The sequence below is a fragment of the Lineus longissimus genome, chromosome 6, assembly GCF_910592395.1.
Source record: "Lineus longissimus chromosome 6, tnLinLong1.2, whole genome shotgun sequence".
NCBI lineage: Eukaryota > Metazoa > Nemertea > Pilidiophora > Heteronemertea > Lineidae > Lineus > Lineus longissimus.
The window spans coordinates 678,774-694,954 of record NC_088313.1 but is presented as its reverse complement, the minus strand read 5'-3'; the positions used below and the strand labels follow the sequence as shown (position 1 = coordinate 694,954).

General features: G+C 37.6%; 2 protein-coding genes across 14 annotated transcripts in view; both read right to left on the bottom strand.

The window, feature by feature from the left end:
• Positions 1 to 129: 129 nt before the first annotated feature.
• LOC135489231 (synaptobrevin homolog YKT6-like) lies at positions 130 to 7,605 on the bottom strand. Of its 2 annotated transcripts, none has more exons than XM_064774490.1 (8): positions 7,479 to 7,605; positions 5,884 to 6,006; positions 5,433 to 5,515; positions 5,057 to 5,157; positions 4,810 to 4,868; positions 4,380 to 4,491; positions 3,938 to 4,039; positions 130 to 3,729 (listed from the first exon to the last, which is right to left on the bottom strand). In XM_064774490.1, the coding sequence occupies exons 2-8, from the start codon at positions 5,991 to 5,993 to the stop codon at positions 3,694 to 3,696; spliced, it is 603 nt and encodes a 200-aa protein (XP_064630560.1). In that variant the 5' UTR covers positions 5,994 to 6,006; positions 7,479 to 7,605; the 3' UTR covers positions 130 to 3,693. The 2 variants fall into 2 exon arrangements, with proteins under 2 accessions (XP_064630560.1, XP_064630559.1); XM_064774489.1 differs by lacking the exon at positions 7,479 to 7,605 and adding an exon at positions 6,303 to 6,519.
• A 2,115-nt stretch (positions 7,606 to 9,720) lies between these two features.
• Positions 9,721 to 16,181, bottom strand: part of LOC135489072 (myoferlin-like) — a 102,077-nt gene continuing 95,616 nt past the window's right edge. For 8 of the 12 annotated variants that reach the window (XM_064774219.1, XM_064774213.1, XM_064774212.1 and 5 more), the window contains one exon: positions 9,721 to 15,473. Coding sequence is in view for 2 of the 12 variants with exons in the window: in XM_064774220.1 (XP_064630290.1) it covers positions 15,441 to 15,473 (33 nt within the window). In the remaining 10 variants the exon portion in view is untranslated. The remainder of the gene's footprint in view (positions 15,474 to 16,181) is intronic. The other 4 variants (XM_064774218.1, XM_064774217.1, XM_064774216.1 and 1 more) reach the window with 1 other exon arrangement.

Genomic DNA, 16,181 nt, shown 5'->3' with positions numbered 1-16,181 from the left:
ATTTGAAGTTTCCCGGCTAAGTACTACCATCTGGCATCAACAGATGGCAATGACAAAGGATCCTGCTTTTCCTTGGGTCCTTACATACAGAGGGGGTCAGGGGAGGGGCAAAAAATAACGAACGCCATGTTTGATCTAACCACAGTTTATTTACACATACATACACAAGGCTGTAGTTCTGTACAACAATGACTGGCACACGATCATCTCAAGTCTCATTTAGGCCAGTTGACACCCATGTCCAATACAAACGACAACATAGAGATCTATAATACAGACACAATATATTTTCTTGTGATGCTGCCATCCACAAATTTTGCCAATGTCTACACAACATATGGTGGACACAAGAAAAGTACTGGGTGTTACAAAACACTTGACACTTTGTACACTTGTGATATATTCTTTTAACTTCAAATATCACCCTTATGATAACTAAGGGACCAACATATTATCCTAAGACGTAACTGACAATAATGGTAATACATCTAGTACTGTAATACATAACAATATATTTTCATCACTTAAACATTCAAAACTATTAGACTTGAAAAGTGTCAAGTAATTTTGTAACACCCAGTATTACATTGAAACTAGCTCTATTGTCATTGTATCAAAACCATGCTACTACCTTTTGCTTTTCTCTACAGCTACCTTACAGCAATAATGACCTCTTACTCTTATTGTGAAAACTGAAGCCTCAAGAATTCTTAAAGGACTACATGAGTCATTTTTGGACTTAAAGGGCTACACCAGTCATTTCATGCTCCTTGTATTTTCTTGTGGGAACCCTTCCTTTGAAAAGATATTTGGTATTTCCTAAATTAACAAACTAACATGGTCAACAACATACAGCTTTGTTCAGAAGCTGAAGGAATTCTAAGAAAAATATACTCCTTTCCATTGAGAAGAGGATGCAGAATCAGCAGTCAGGTTTCTGAGAGATAAAGAAATTCTAGTGTTCACCAGGTACACAAAATAAGGCCAGACTTGTGATAAAACAAGAAAACTATTTATACAGAGTGTGAAAAAACAATCTTCCTACTTTTAAGTTAAATAATGATCTCACTTCTCTTGCGAACAAAATGTTTTTTTATAACATGTTTGAACTTGAGAAGTAGCAAGACTATTTCACACCTAGTACCAATCTTAAAGACTCAGTTCAGTTATATGGTCTTTGTAATGGACAAACATTGAGAAGTTGATAACGACTATTTTTCACAAATACCATGTGATCTGATTTGCCCAAAGTAGACTCCGTTTCCACAAATGCTGTTTGAACAAACCGGTCAAAGGCCCTCGCCTGACTTCTGGGCCGTGAGATATTACAGTCACTGCCAATCCATTTTGTTTGACTAGCAAACTATTATATCGCAGACAAAAGCATGAATATATAACACATATTTGTACATATTGCCATTGGTGGAAAACTACTCTCTGATTCTGACATTGAAATGTTCATTCTGAATATCCAAGGTGCATCTCTATCCTGACTATTAACAACACAACATATATACAAGAGATGCAACATTGACCAAAAAGCAGAGACACTTTTTGCATATATACTGCAACTATGTCCATGTCTGAGTAACTCGTTTCTATAACAATGAAGCTCATCAGAGCTCCAAACTAATGGAAAAAATTAACAACATATTTTGCTCAGACTTTTAATAGACCATTATATTTATGATTGAAATACATGGTTAAGTTTTACAGCATGAACAACAGACTTCATTGCCAAGGCTGAAATCCAACAACTCCCCAATCAATGTATACTGACTGTCCATATCATTATTCGGATGAGTGTAAGACTGCAACAGTCAAATGTATTCATCAACTCAAAAGAGGACTGTAAAATGACCTCAGCTCCATCTCTCAAACTCATCTGCTTATGCATTCAAAACATACTGTGTGTAGGGGAAAAGCCTGGCTCAGAAACCCTGCACTTCAAAGCTCCTCAGCTCACTTGAACACACAAACACAGTATACACCAACATAAAATAATAAAACGTACAATTTTACTCCTAATTTGCGCATGCAATTCCATTTAACCAAATGGCAAACCTTGGGCATCTTACCCTAACAAGTCCTATTCCCATCTTTCTAAACAGGCAGAGGTTGCAAAGTCTCGTTAATGAGCTCATTGGAGCGTGTTAAAGGGACTCTGCGATCTCTGAGCCTTGTGAGTCCAGATGCATAAAGGCAGACATTTAACAGCTGTTTTAAAGAAGGCACCCTGGTCTCATTAATGTGCTGCATGTATAAGTGTGGCCTTTATACTGATTACTAATATCAATGTAAAAGAGTATGTAAGTAGACCCGATCACCATGCCAGTATGATATTTACCAAACATATGTTTTCAAAATAAGACAATACTATAACGAATTCACAAAATATAAATACGACTTTTCGATCCGTGTTTTCAGCATCAATCATTATCATCAACCTAAAGAGACTGCCCTCAGCAATGGTACAGGTGGGTGGGGCTTCAGTGATTTTAAACAAAATTGACAAGCCTTTCTTTCCACACATCCACATGCATTTTTTGACACCCAGTACAATTTTATACATTTCGGTTCCCCTGTACATGGTCCTCGAAGAGCGCAGACAACCAAAAAATAACATTGACAACATATTCAACTGAAATATCTATGACCAGTACAACACCTTGAATTGAAAATAACATTAACAGGCAAGATATTTTATATCAATATAAATTTATCACTACTAAAGTATTGTTCCATACAATTTATGGCATGTACCGGTACCATCACAACTTAAAACATACATGTAAGGGCTGGTAAAAATAACCTATTTTTCTCATCCACATGCACCAACTTAGACCACAGCCAAAAATATTTTTACAATAATTTATTTGATGTTCTGCCACCAGTCAACATGCTCAATTAGAACATACGTCCAAGCACATACAGTTCTCCATATCTCCATCTTCCTTCAACTTATAATTGCTCTCTTTTTTTTCAACATATTATTTCAATCTGGATTTCGTCAAAGTTTTGGAAAGCGGTCCCTAAAACAATATGCAATCACACTTTTGACTGTAATTTACACAAGTATTAGGACATGTGGTGATATTAAGATGGTTACTTCCTTTGAATGTAGACATGACATTAGCTAAGTCTTCAAGCTGGTGAGGACCATCATCTATTTTATAAATAGCACCACTGGATGCAGACAATCTACAATAACATCCAATCTTACCACCAGATGTCTCTCATCCTCACCACAACTTCGAAATTATTATCGCCAATTTCGTTACCTCTCTCTAGAGTGCAATGATGTGCAGTGCATCATCACAGTCCAAACCGCGGCCAAGAATGTCAAAAAGATAGGGGCTGGAAACTTCTTAGTTCATAATTTGGGATATGCCTATATCTCTAAAATCATTACAATGATACTTCTGATATCTCCAACTGAGGGTACTGATGCCAAATTGAACATGACACAAGATCAAACTTCACCATTCTCTTTTTCTTTTGAATAAAGGGCAGCAGCGCTGGCTCTCACTTGGGTCAGAGAAGCAGCAAGCCGTGAGGCATCTGGCAGCAACATTGCTATAACATTGTTCAATCACAATATCTTGGTACAAAACTCACAAGAAGCAGTGTCAGATTATCATGGGGAAGACCTAGGTGTGTCTTCTATACTCCGGTGGGCGTGACGACAATATACTACAGGATCACACAACAGGAATTTGTTTTCTTGGCCTGAAAAAAAGACATTGACAGGTAAGTCATTTTGGACACATAATTCACTAAAATACTACCGCCATGCAAAAGTTTCCATTCAAAGTTAAACATTTTAGCACCCCTGACGTTTGCAACTGCACCTCCTCTCGCAAAAATATGGGGCTCACAAAAATAAAGGGGTTTGCCGGAACTGAAAAGAGAAAATAATGAACAACTCAATACTTACAGTTTTATAAAACGTTTTCGACTGCAAACTTAGTCCTTCTGATTTTTCCACCAAGTCATCTAACTTTTCTCCACGTTCTAACACAGCTTCTATAGTGTTGTGCTGGAAGAGTAAACAAATAACGCTCATATCAATCATGCAGAATGGAAAATTAACTCATCCAGTGCCAGAGCATTGACTTTTTTGTCAGTTGTGCTCTCTTCAAGAGAGAATTTCTTGTTAGGCATAAATATCCATTCAAAATTTCAACCAGTATGAGTAAGATGAAAGTAATCTGTTTCAAAGCCGAATACCCACAACTATTGCGTTATTATCAATAGATGTACTCCTATGTCATCTTGTGTTAGGTGAAGAACTGTTTAGTTCTGGATCACATGGAGATGACGACAACTGATATGATCAAGATCACTTTGATAACGCTTCGTTCCAAGGGTTGACTTACAAGAATTATTTTTGTTTCATCCAAGTCTTCCTGAAGCCGCATCATTGGGTCAGCTTTTTTGGGGTCCTGGTATTTCTGAAGCACTTCTAAACAGTAAGGAAATTGTGAACTCCTGAAATAACAACAAGTATGAATATCTGATATTGGATTCAGTGTTCCTTAAGAACTGTCAGTGTTGCTATTTTCGATGTCTTATGACTATAAAACTCACGCCTAACCAGGAGGGAGCAATTCCCTTTACGTAATAAGGCAAAAGCCTCAACACATGCTTCATACACACCTCTAAATGGTTGAGACGGATGAACCTTTTGCAGGACATTTGTTTGTCCTTTCAGAGACGAACAGCAAGACCAATACAATACAATACAAGTACAGACCAGCCTTATCAAAATTGCCAATCGGTGTAATTTCTATCTAGAATCACACTTACCTGTCGGTTAAACTGGTCCATGTTTCTGAGGGGAATTTATTGGCAAATTCATCTAACGCCTGTAAGAATGAACAAGTGCTTAGTGTTGTGATGAAGGCTGATATTTAGAAATGTTACAATAGGTCTGGCAAACCTATAAACAGTGGAATCTTCATGGGACACTAATGTATTACTGTAACCAGGTCACCCTATCTTTAAGCACACTGATATTAGTCACAGATTGGTCATGAATAGTACTTAATCTGACCTTGTTGATGAGAGTGAACCCCACACGAGTCGGGTAATCGTGGTCCGATATGAGCACACCACACAGATTATCACTTCTTACATACACGTGGCACAGATATTCTGCAAGAGAAACAGATGGTATTTTAAGTAATTTACGATTAACAAGGTATACAAATAATCATGATTTAACCTAATTCTTACTCTAGTCTCTTGTTGCCAGGTGACTATGTTCGAACTGATTCTAAATTAACCGTTCTGTCAACCATCTTCAGCATAAAAACAAGTAAATATGCTACATAATCTAAACTGAGTTCTGAACCCAAGTATAAATGAATGAAGTCATCAAGTATTGTGAATTGAGTTTTGAATCCGAAGTTTGAAAGTGACTTTAATACCTTGTTCTTTGACTGTTTCCCTTGAGCATGTTTGAGTTCTCTCTGCAATTATTTTACTGGTGAAGTCCATGAACTCTTGTACACTGAAAAACAATGATCAAATTGTTTATCATGAAATTAACAAGTACTTTTTTAATATCATAATGTTTGTTAAGACGCATAATCCACAGCTTAATTCCTAAACTTCTGATGAGGTATTGACCAATCAAGAGACCCCCGTCATGCTTGTCAAGCTCCGACAGCCTGGAGCTCACATTACAGGGCTTTTCATAGGCCAACACTGAGTGGAATTCCAAACACTCTTGCTTGAGAGAGAGAGAGATCTCTCTTTTTAGAGAAAAAGAAAAAAAAACTAAACCAAACAAATTCACAGCAGAAGGAAACAAGGATCTAACAAAACACAAAAGGAAAGTAGTGAATTTACATCAGTTCTTTCCCCAGTAGCTCTTACCTGTTTCTTTGGAAATATCCAAACGAAGCCAGTTCGGAACCGGAGGCAAATTTCTGTACCTTACCATCATACCTCTTGTAAAGTATGGTTAAGCAGAAGAGCTTGACCATTCTGGTGGAACGTCTGGAAGGAGAAAGATACCTCATATTGATATCAAAATCAAATTATATAATTTGGATAACAGGTTGGCACAACAGTATTTGACCTTTATGAGCTAGGCAATTTCCTACTGACTGCTAAACTGCTGGCTTGAGGCAATGACCACAGAGCTAGCTGGCAACATCCTGAATAGAGTAGTCAGAAAAAACATCAGAGAGTGAGAGGACAGTGTCCCATTCACCCATCCAGCAGGTTTTGGCGAGTAGACCCATTCCCGAATAAACAAAATATTCAGCACAACACTCTAAAACGATACAAACCTGACATTTGGAAGCACCATTATCAAATTCAACGGATTGAGGACAACAGAATAATTCTCAAACTAAAAACCCTGGCAGCAAGTTCCACTTCCACTCCAGCCAACCAGAATAGGTGCTACTAGTACTATAATCAGATCAACCTAGCCAGTGTTATGTCAGTCACATTATGCCAGAAATGCCCAAAGTTTTATAGTATTTAAGGCTGGCATGACATCATTGTCCTGAAGAACTGCCAGCCTGTCAGGTTTCAACATCGTTTGAATAACTACCACTTCTGTGGGGTTGAGTCATTAGTCAAGAGAAGTCGAAGACATAAGATGTTAGGCCAATGACTATGACTGTACATATAAGTCAATACTTCATTCAGGTGATTCATATTCATAATCATACAACTTCCTGTCTGGATTTTCTTGGATTCTTAGAATATTGACTGATGCTTTCAGACTAATTACAGAAAACATCGACACATGTAAATTGAATGAATTCATTGGGCACAGACAGATTTGTAGGTCGAGCACCGACTTTCACTGTCAAGTCTTGAAGTATTTGACCCGACCAGGGCCTGGCCCTGGCTCGTGGTGGTCACTGTCACTCACAGTCAAACACTGTGAATGTGACAGGTCACAGTCATTATCATTGACTCATGTCGTACTCATCTCATCCTAATGGCAATCGCCAATGCTCATGATCACTGTGGATTAGAAATCTGTTGTCTCAAGTCAAAAGACAAAGGTCAAAAGTCAAATCTCGGGTAGATTCAAATTCAAATTCAAATTGATTTATTACACTAAAATACCCTCTAGGGGTCAATGGTAATATACAATTATTTCAAGCAAATATACAGTGTAAGTGAAAATCATCAAAAAACGCACAACCCATTGGGTGGCATTGTTATTGCAATCATTCTATCTAGTTCTAGACTAGTTCATGCATGGCCTCCCTGCGTTTCCCTTTTTTTTCGCTCCGCAAGTTTATGCTTGGCCAGGCCAGGGGAGATGAAACCACAGCAGCACAGCGAGTTGATATCTAGGCCTATCAACTCACTCACTGTGACCGGCCACAGTGACAGGCACCATGTCATGCAGCAGTGCACCAGACGGACAAGATATTTCGCCATCTGTCGCCAAAGAGATCAAACTGATGCACATATTGAATAATCCTAGATACCCTACACACCTATACTTATCGATTCAACACGACTAAAGGTTGTTTATCTCTTCAGAAAACTTCCAACGTGGAGTTTTTGTCGCTGTAAAAATAACAAAACTATAAAATTCAACCGGTGATGTCACCAGCCTCGTTTTGACAAGACTTCAGTTGTTTCGCTCCCTGAGGTTTTCGCCCCCAGTCGTTTCGCTCCAAATCGAAGTCGTTTCGCACTTCGGTCTCATTAGGGAGTTTTTTTGTATTCATGCGCGGCCAACCCGTAACCGTAGTTCCTAAAAAATCATTGATATCTTGGTCCTCACGGTATGCCAGTGTTGATTTTTAGCAGTCGTTTTGGCAAAGACATCTTTTATGGAGTTTCTGAAACCTCGAGCGCTACTCAATAGGCGGCTAACAAGAAAACTACGCATTTTACTGTTGTTGCCGACGTATTTGTACACTGAACTTGGGATGTGCGTCGGGCCCGTGTTGAAATGCCGTCCAGTGCCAGTTAGTTGGTGCGTTTTTCGCTGAGTTGTGCAAAATTCAACATATCTCAAAAGTTCAATGGTTGACCCTCGATTTTTTTTTATTTTTGTGTAGCGTAAGCAACATGGGAGAATGGTCACTGTAAGAATTAGTTTGGTAGGAGCCGTATGGACGAGTCTGTAGCAGAATGGAATGACCACTGGAAAAAGTGTCCTTCCCTGGTTGGTGACGTCGGGTTAAGGTATGGTTCTACTGAGACTTGGCCCAGAGTTATTTCTGTCTCCGTGTAAGTCTTTTCACGGAGGGAAGAGTTGTTCCATGACCCTGAAAATGAAATAAGATACATCGATATTATAGGGAGCGTCTCAGAAGCTTAATTGTTGTGCCCTAAAGACCAGTCTCCATCTCGTATGTGAATTTGTTTCCCTGTGATTGTGTACATTGAACGCCAATCAGAGCTCAGTAACTTCGCCTGACGTCATCAAGTAAGAAACGCACGTGTTGTTAGTCAGTAAACAAGATCAGCGTTGCACATTGACAATTGGTGCGAGTTCGAATCTCGAAAGGACCCAAAAAATTATGCACTTTTTGTTTTTATTGCTTTTTTTTGTTTTTATTGCTTTTTTTTCATCAACTTAATTATTTTAATAATAAATTAAATGTACACAATGGTACGAACCTACCTGTAAAAAAAACCTCGCTGCCGGGACTACTATTATTGTCCTTTGTCCTCACTATTAGAGGTGGCAGCATAGACAGTTGACCTGCAACGCACCTGCTACGTAAGTGGGTTAAACCATGGATGTAATGCCTTGAGAATTTGAACAGTATATAATAGTCTCACTGGGTAGTGTACTAATAAGATAAACCACAGATTAAACCAGGTTCATATTTGCTTTGACTCAATGAATGACGGATCTGAGGGAGCTGGTTCAGGGGTTCCAGCTGTAAATCGTCCCCCGCCCTAAAAACGGGCGATATTTTTAATTTTTCGTCATTGCCTAGTTCCATTTTCTTAGCTCAGATGGCAGCACCAGAGAAGATGAGTGTCGTACGGATATATTATCAGCTTGGAGGACGTACCGGCGTGTCCTTCAGAAATGACTTCTGTCAATGAGACACTAATACTGAATTGCGTCATAAATTAAGTACGTTTGCATCTCATCAAGCGGGGGGGGGGGGGGGGCAACGCTGCTGGGGTCTTGATCATGAACATCGGAGAGTTTTATGTGTCTAATTGACCAACTTATGTCTGTAAGTCACACACTCTCCGAAGACAGTCACAACCCTGGAGGAGACACTACAAATTGTATTTTGCTTCATCATTACATCACCGGAGACTGACCCACAGATTACCAGCTCAAAGTCAGCAAGTAGGATCTGATATCTTGAACCAGTCAACACTCAATATAAGAACATGGTCGTTGAATTCTCCGTCTCATCCTAGAATCGTGCAATGTAGATCTGAGACAACAGCTCGACCCTGCTACAGAGAAGACAGTTATAATCAATGTATGTCTTTGATATTCAGATTGAGTCTTGTGTGTTTGATGAAAGATTCTTGTGTTTAATGGCAACTGTCTCCCACCTTCCCGATATTGTGTTGTAGCCTGACTATCATTGTGACATTAGGTTACAACCTGGCTACCTGAGGGTGAGACACCTCGACGTGACCACAGAGAAGACAGTTCACAGCCTTCATGCCATCCATAATCTTGATATGCTCCTCTTCATCTTATTTCTGGACTGAAGACATATAAGAAGACCAACACTAACTAGGATATCTCGTTAGCACTATTTATTAAAATATATTCTTTGCTTTATACCAGTATATATCCATGATAATATGACATGAAATAGGAGGTTACAACCTAACAACTTGATAAACAGCACAAGGATGTCCCAAAAACGTTTTTGAAAAAGATTTTGTATGAATGTGAAGGTAGGAGCCCCTCTCCATCGATTAGGGTGTGTCGTTTATCTGAACCTTGATCTTCAAGCTGTTGCTCAGACACAAATCCACAACAGAGCGGAATATTTTCTTCCAAAAGAAATTCAAGTCACATTTTTTAGGACATACAGTGTAAGACTTTAAGAAGTGAGGCTTCTGTCACAAGCTCAGTAACAATGAACTTTTGCTTACAATAAACACTGGGGACAAGCATGTCACAAACATACAATGCTATAAAGAAAGAAAGAACAGTCCACTACCACACTCTTTGTTATCTAGCATGGACATATTTAATGTTGTCTGTGTATAGCTATGACAAAAATATGCGCGAATGGTACTGAGAAACCCAGCATAGCAAAAGAATGGGCTCAACGGACTCTTCTCCCAGCATGTATAGCATTGTACGCTTGTTCACTGTGTTAAATTGAAAATAACACAAACTGGATCTCCGACTTTCAAGTAGCAAAACTACATGCAGTGTGTTCAAAGGCAAAACATGCATGCAGTGTGTTCAAAGGCAAAACATGAATGCAGTGTGCTTAAAGGCACTTTTGTGACAAAAACAGCCTCAGCCTCAAGTTGGGAAAATACAATCATGATAGGAAATGGATACATTCACGAATTAGAAAAATTACCAGGATTTTCATGCATAAATTGACCAGTTCAAATTGACACAGATTTTCAATCAGGTCGTGAAATTAGCATTAGACTACATTCGTTTGTTATTCGAATAGTAGTAATCCATAAAGTTTCAAAAAGTTCATGTTTTGAAAATTTTACTTAGTATCAGTCCATGAAATCATTTGAATGAGTACAAAAATGTATTCGTTTTCAAAGATTTATATATGAATATCACATGCATATTAAATACAAGGTTCTCCAGGGAAAATGACATATACTTGAGAAGAAAAATACAACAATTTACGTAAAAATTGATCAAAAGCAACATTTACACCACACTGGTTGCAAAGATAAGATTTATCCATTACATGATTTTGAAAAAATAGTACAAAAATTCCCATTGCTGATATTTTTTAGATGAAAAGATACCGGATAATGGAGGAAAAGTTTTTTTACTAGAAACTAAAGCTTCAAGAGTCTGTTCATTTCGTCTCCGCATTCAAATACAGTCTACTGTTATCATTAACAGAAGGTCATCGTTTTACATTCACAATTTGATAATAAGCATCACAGGCTGGTACTTAAACAGGAAAGTAAAGTTGGTCAAGTGAGATAAACATGGTATTTATATCGAGGATAGGTGATTCTGTACTAAAATATAGAAAGGGATGAACAAATGTTGTGATGTGAATTGTCAGTCGAGTCTGATGTAACAGACTTGGGAAGCAATTTCACCCTTGGGTACGACCATGCAGCTGGGGTACTCTCAGACTCGATCCACACCAAATCTTTTCCCGTCTAATCTAACTGATGAATAGAACTAACATTAAGAACCTGAAAACTTGACAAGGGATCTTCACTCTTAGAACTTATCATAAGCCATTTCAAAAATCTTCAAATGCAATTCTCTTGGGACACGACATATTTTAGTCCCTGACATCTACAACGCTAAGCCGTCACCTCTACAGGATAAATGCAGTATTATGATCTTATCACATGTAACACATGGGCCCCAGCATTTCACATTCGTTTCTCTAACTAGTTCTAAAAGGGTTAACAATATGCTCCCATACTCAAGTGAGATAGATCATGGGGAAGTTTAACCTAGATGACTCCTGTCGCAAAAAATCTTCATGTGGAATCCAATCAAAAACTGCAAATCAACTGAAGGCATTAAATATGAGGCAGATATTGGACTGATTTCCAGGGAGATATTGGACAACAAATTTTGACAATCTTTTCAAATTGGTATGCAATTTTTTAAGCCTGGTCAAGAGAAAAACTTTCTTATCAAACCAGTTTTGGAAGCAGTTTCCTCCCCTTCCCATGATCTACCAAGTTACTTGGTATTTTGGTATTGCTCAAAGTGAAGTCTGCACGATCAGCATTTTAGCATATCACCGCAAGATAGTCAGTTTGCTTGAACAGCTAGATTAGGGATCGATTCAGAAATTTGCACATTGGACTTCCATAGTAATGACTCGATGCATCAATTATTGCTTTGGTACGGATTGGGGCATGGCAAGTGGAAGGGTATTGTAATGCTTGTGCAAAACTCACTTTAACAGGGCATATGAAAACCCAATCTAATTCCACAGAAGAATGTATGTCATATGATTGGGCCCAATTAGAAATGGCTGTGATGTCATGTGACACACTTCTCCAGGGAAAATCCTACCAAAACTGCAATGATTGGAGAAGCTAGAAATGAAGATTATGGACCAAAACACAATCTTTGAGAGATGACAAGCCACATATCTATCAAGAATCTTTTTAAAAGCATTTCCAGACTATTTTTTCAAGATTTCAGTCCAGTGATGGCAAATTAAGCCAAATATACAAAGCTCACTATTCAAACTCAACATTTCGGACTAGGTTAACTTGGGATAAATTCCGTATGGATGGACAAACCAGACTTGTACTCCAAATGCATAAAAAGATTGTCCGACATAAGGTGAACCAGATTGAAGAGAAAATACATTACTGGTTTTTTGGATATTCAGGTTTTTAGTAAATTTACCTAAAAAATTCCAAAATATTTTTGAAACAATTTTTTTACACGTGATCACTAGAAACACGTAAAGTGGTGATTTCAACCAAAAACAATAAGAAAATACTGCTAAGGTATAAACTATAAGACTTTTAATCAAAGATCTGAAAAAATGCAGAAATATCAGTATTTCTCAACAACGGACATCACCAGATCACAGAGTCTCAAATTTCAATTTGCAAAGGAAATATTTTTTGGATAGGAATTATACATTCGAATGGAAACAGAATACAATAAAGAACAAGGAAATTAAATACAAAGTTAGTTTGTTTCATTTCGACTAGAAAATTAAAACAGAATTAGTTAATTCACTGTATTGGCTTCTCAGCTCGAGAAAGAAAACAATAGTACAGGATGTCTCAAGAAAAACTCAAAAAATATCTTGATGTAAAATACTGTGGTATTCACCATGCGCAATGTTAGATTCTAATTTCAAAATAAGTACATGTATTGTCAATGTATATTTTCATAACCAACCAAAATTCAGTCTATTCTGAATTTTTTCCCAGACACCCTGTACTTCACTGATCACAACCTACAAGATTGTCATATATCTTTGGCAACACTAAACCAGGGTGAAGTGCAATAAATGGGAATACACTAAATGAAACTGTCTCTAAATATCTTACATATCAATTCATCCTTGTTCAGTAGAATACCTGTGCATTTGCACACAATTTCATGTCAATGTACAGGTTCCTCTTCCCATTTTGAGATGAATTGAAGTTCAGCAATTTACAAAGCAAATTTATACATTATGTTTGTAAATGAAATATACATGCCTTAACGATCTTAACAGAGGCAAAACATGCCACGCTCTAAGAAACAAAACTAATTTGTGGCTGAAAATTAAGACAAAGAAATTGGATGTTTAACAACAAAAGAAAAAAAGTATCTAACAGATTTTGTTCTTACCAGATTATCACCCTCAAATCTCACTTCAGCTAACGAAAAAATAGGATAAGCATCTTGGCATACAATTGTTTAGTGATATTTTCAGCCTGAACAATCATAGTTAACATAACTATAGTGAAGTCTGGTGAAAAACTGAAATACTGAAATAATAATTAATAGTATTTGATCAACGTAATGATGAAGCACAATGAGAATAATAGTCAACGCAATGAAATACTAAGTGGTGCTAACGAACTTGATGACATGAATGACTTGAATACATTTGCATACATTTGCATACATTTGCATACATTTGCATACATTTGCATACATTTGCATACATTTGCATACATTTCAATGTATTTATGCATGTTTATTGTATTTCAAATCAAATTTTCAGCAAACAGCAGGGTGTTAAAATATTTAAGTCGCTTTTATCGTTTGGGTAATTTTCATCAAAAGACTAGATTTTAAGGACATCTTGTGAACAACTTCCCGTGAAAGTACATGTATGTCCAACAAGGTAAATTCTTCTTTGCTTTTGATATTTTTTGATTAAATACCCAAACTGAAAAGTAGCTAAATAACACCCTGTATAATTTGACTTCATCAGATGTCTGCTCCAGGCCACCATAAACTTGACAGAATCACCTGTGTTGTATGTCCACTGACACAACATACTCCAAACTTACAGTGAAATGGAACTTCTGACCAAATCACTTGGCTATCGACAGATATAAGTTTACCTTTACAACCAATTTTTTTAAATACAAATTTCTTGTCTCAATGTGTTCTATAAACTATCCCACTTTTATCCTATCTTACACAGTTAAACTAAGTACATCTGTCCAGAGAACATTTTGACTGACCAAGCCTATTGAAATCACATTGAATAATGTTCTCCAAAATGAACAAGTCACAAATATAGGCTAAATTTGACAAACACATTTTTACGTTAGTTTTCCATTCCATGCACTTTTCCTGACCACCTGGTTGCTACTACACTCTACTCAAAAACACAGTGAAATCATATTTTGAATTTGGACATGTTCTGCCCACAAGGCAACCCTAGCATGTAACCCAAGCTTGAGCTGAGCTTCTAATTTCAGCCAGTTTTCCATTGCAACCCAGTTGGTAACCATAGTACAGTTTTTCCAATAGCTACAACTATTTAAATCTCAAGGCCAACCGTTGAAATATCAATACCAAAATGGGCCGGCCAAAACTTGATAACTTAACACCAATATGTTCCACATCAAATATTGATAGCCTATATAGTGACTAGTTTTCCAAGCATTTATACATAATTTTGTTCATTGCCTAATCCTTAAGTTGAGATTGGTCCAGAAAGTGGTGAAAGATTGCCCGAGGCTGATGATTTTCTATACAGTATCATTGCTGTCGCCCCAATGCTGCGAACACACCATTCACTGCTTTTTGGATAAAAACACAGCCTAATTCACTTGGATTGTTTGGACATGCTAATTACAAAGACTATCTTAAAGTACAAATGTCCGACACTTGCTGTAATGGCCATCTTTTCCAGGCAACAACATCAGTCTATTGAAAGTGACTACAGAATACTTCTCCGGGTCTTAATTCTGACGACAACAGAGTTGTGTGCTGGCGTCCAAATTCTTAGGACTACGGAGTCTTGAGACAGCATCCAAATTCAGAAGAATACAGAGTTTAGTGTCGACATCCAAATTTGAGTGATACGAAGTCTCATGTTAGTGTCCAAATTGCGAGGACCACGAAATCTTGTGTTAGTGTCAAAATTTTGAAAACTACGGAATCTTGTGTTAGCGTCCGACCATTTTGTTAGCAATGGCACCCTGGAAAAGAGAGAAGTGCATATCTGACATTCGTCATGAGGATGCCCATCTGCTCCCACCAATAATGTCCATCCACCAAATAAGAAAAAGTAAGCAACAGAAGTCTTGTATAAGCGGTTGAGTAGAAATCCTGAAGACGATGGAATCTGGCGTTAATTTCCGACCATTTTGTTAGAAAGTGCTCCCTGGAAAGAGAAGACATGAAGTTAACATCTCAGTTGACGTCACTGCAGACCATTACAATCTAAGCTCTACCTGTTCAACCTTTTTGACACCAATTTTTTTGAATAGCAGCATAGTCTTCGAGCATGAGATGGTGTTTTTGAACATGGAACCATCCTGCTATAGTTCTTGTTTCACTACCGATGCACAGGCAATAAGTGTGTCAATGTACACTTAATAATATGTGACGTGCTCACATATATACCCTCAAGAAAAGCACTCAAATCTGCCAAGTCATCTATGAAATCTACATTCAATTAACGTTCATTCATGATACAAGGCAAGGGAAGTTAAGGTATGTGAGGCTCTGGATGTTGTGATTGTATTTCAAACAGCTGAATGCAGCTTTGATACCTTGCTGTGAAGATTTGGTGAATGGGTCGATGGTAGTGCAAACCGCAACATTTCAGCCGGCATTTTTTCACACATTTAATAAATGAATTCATAATTTTTTTGCAAGGATTTGACGGTTTGTAGCATCACGTGCATAGATTTGGGAATATGCTGTAATCAGGCATTGTACCATGCAACATGAGGTGGCATTCTACTCGGGGATTGACAGGACATCTGTGCTTCTTATTCTAGTGTCATGCAGCTGGACTTATTCATCATCAGTTCGAAAATTGAAACTTAATTTATGATTTTAAATTTGTAAATACAGACTATATATA

Coding starts and splice junctions, on each gene's coding strand:
- LOC135489231 (XM_064774489.1), bottom strand. CDS start 6,322: ATGGTGCTTCCAAATGTCAG. Junction 5,516..5,883: donor GGATATTTCCAAAGAAACAG/GTAAGAGCTACT, acceptor ATTGTTTTTCAG/TGTACAAGAGTTCATGGACT. Junction 4,869..5,056: donor GGTTCACTCTCATCAACAAG/GTCAGATTAAGT, acceptor TCATTCTTACAG/GCGTTAGATGAATTTGCCAA.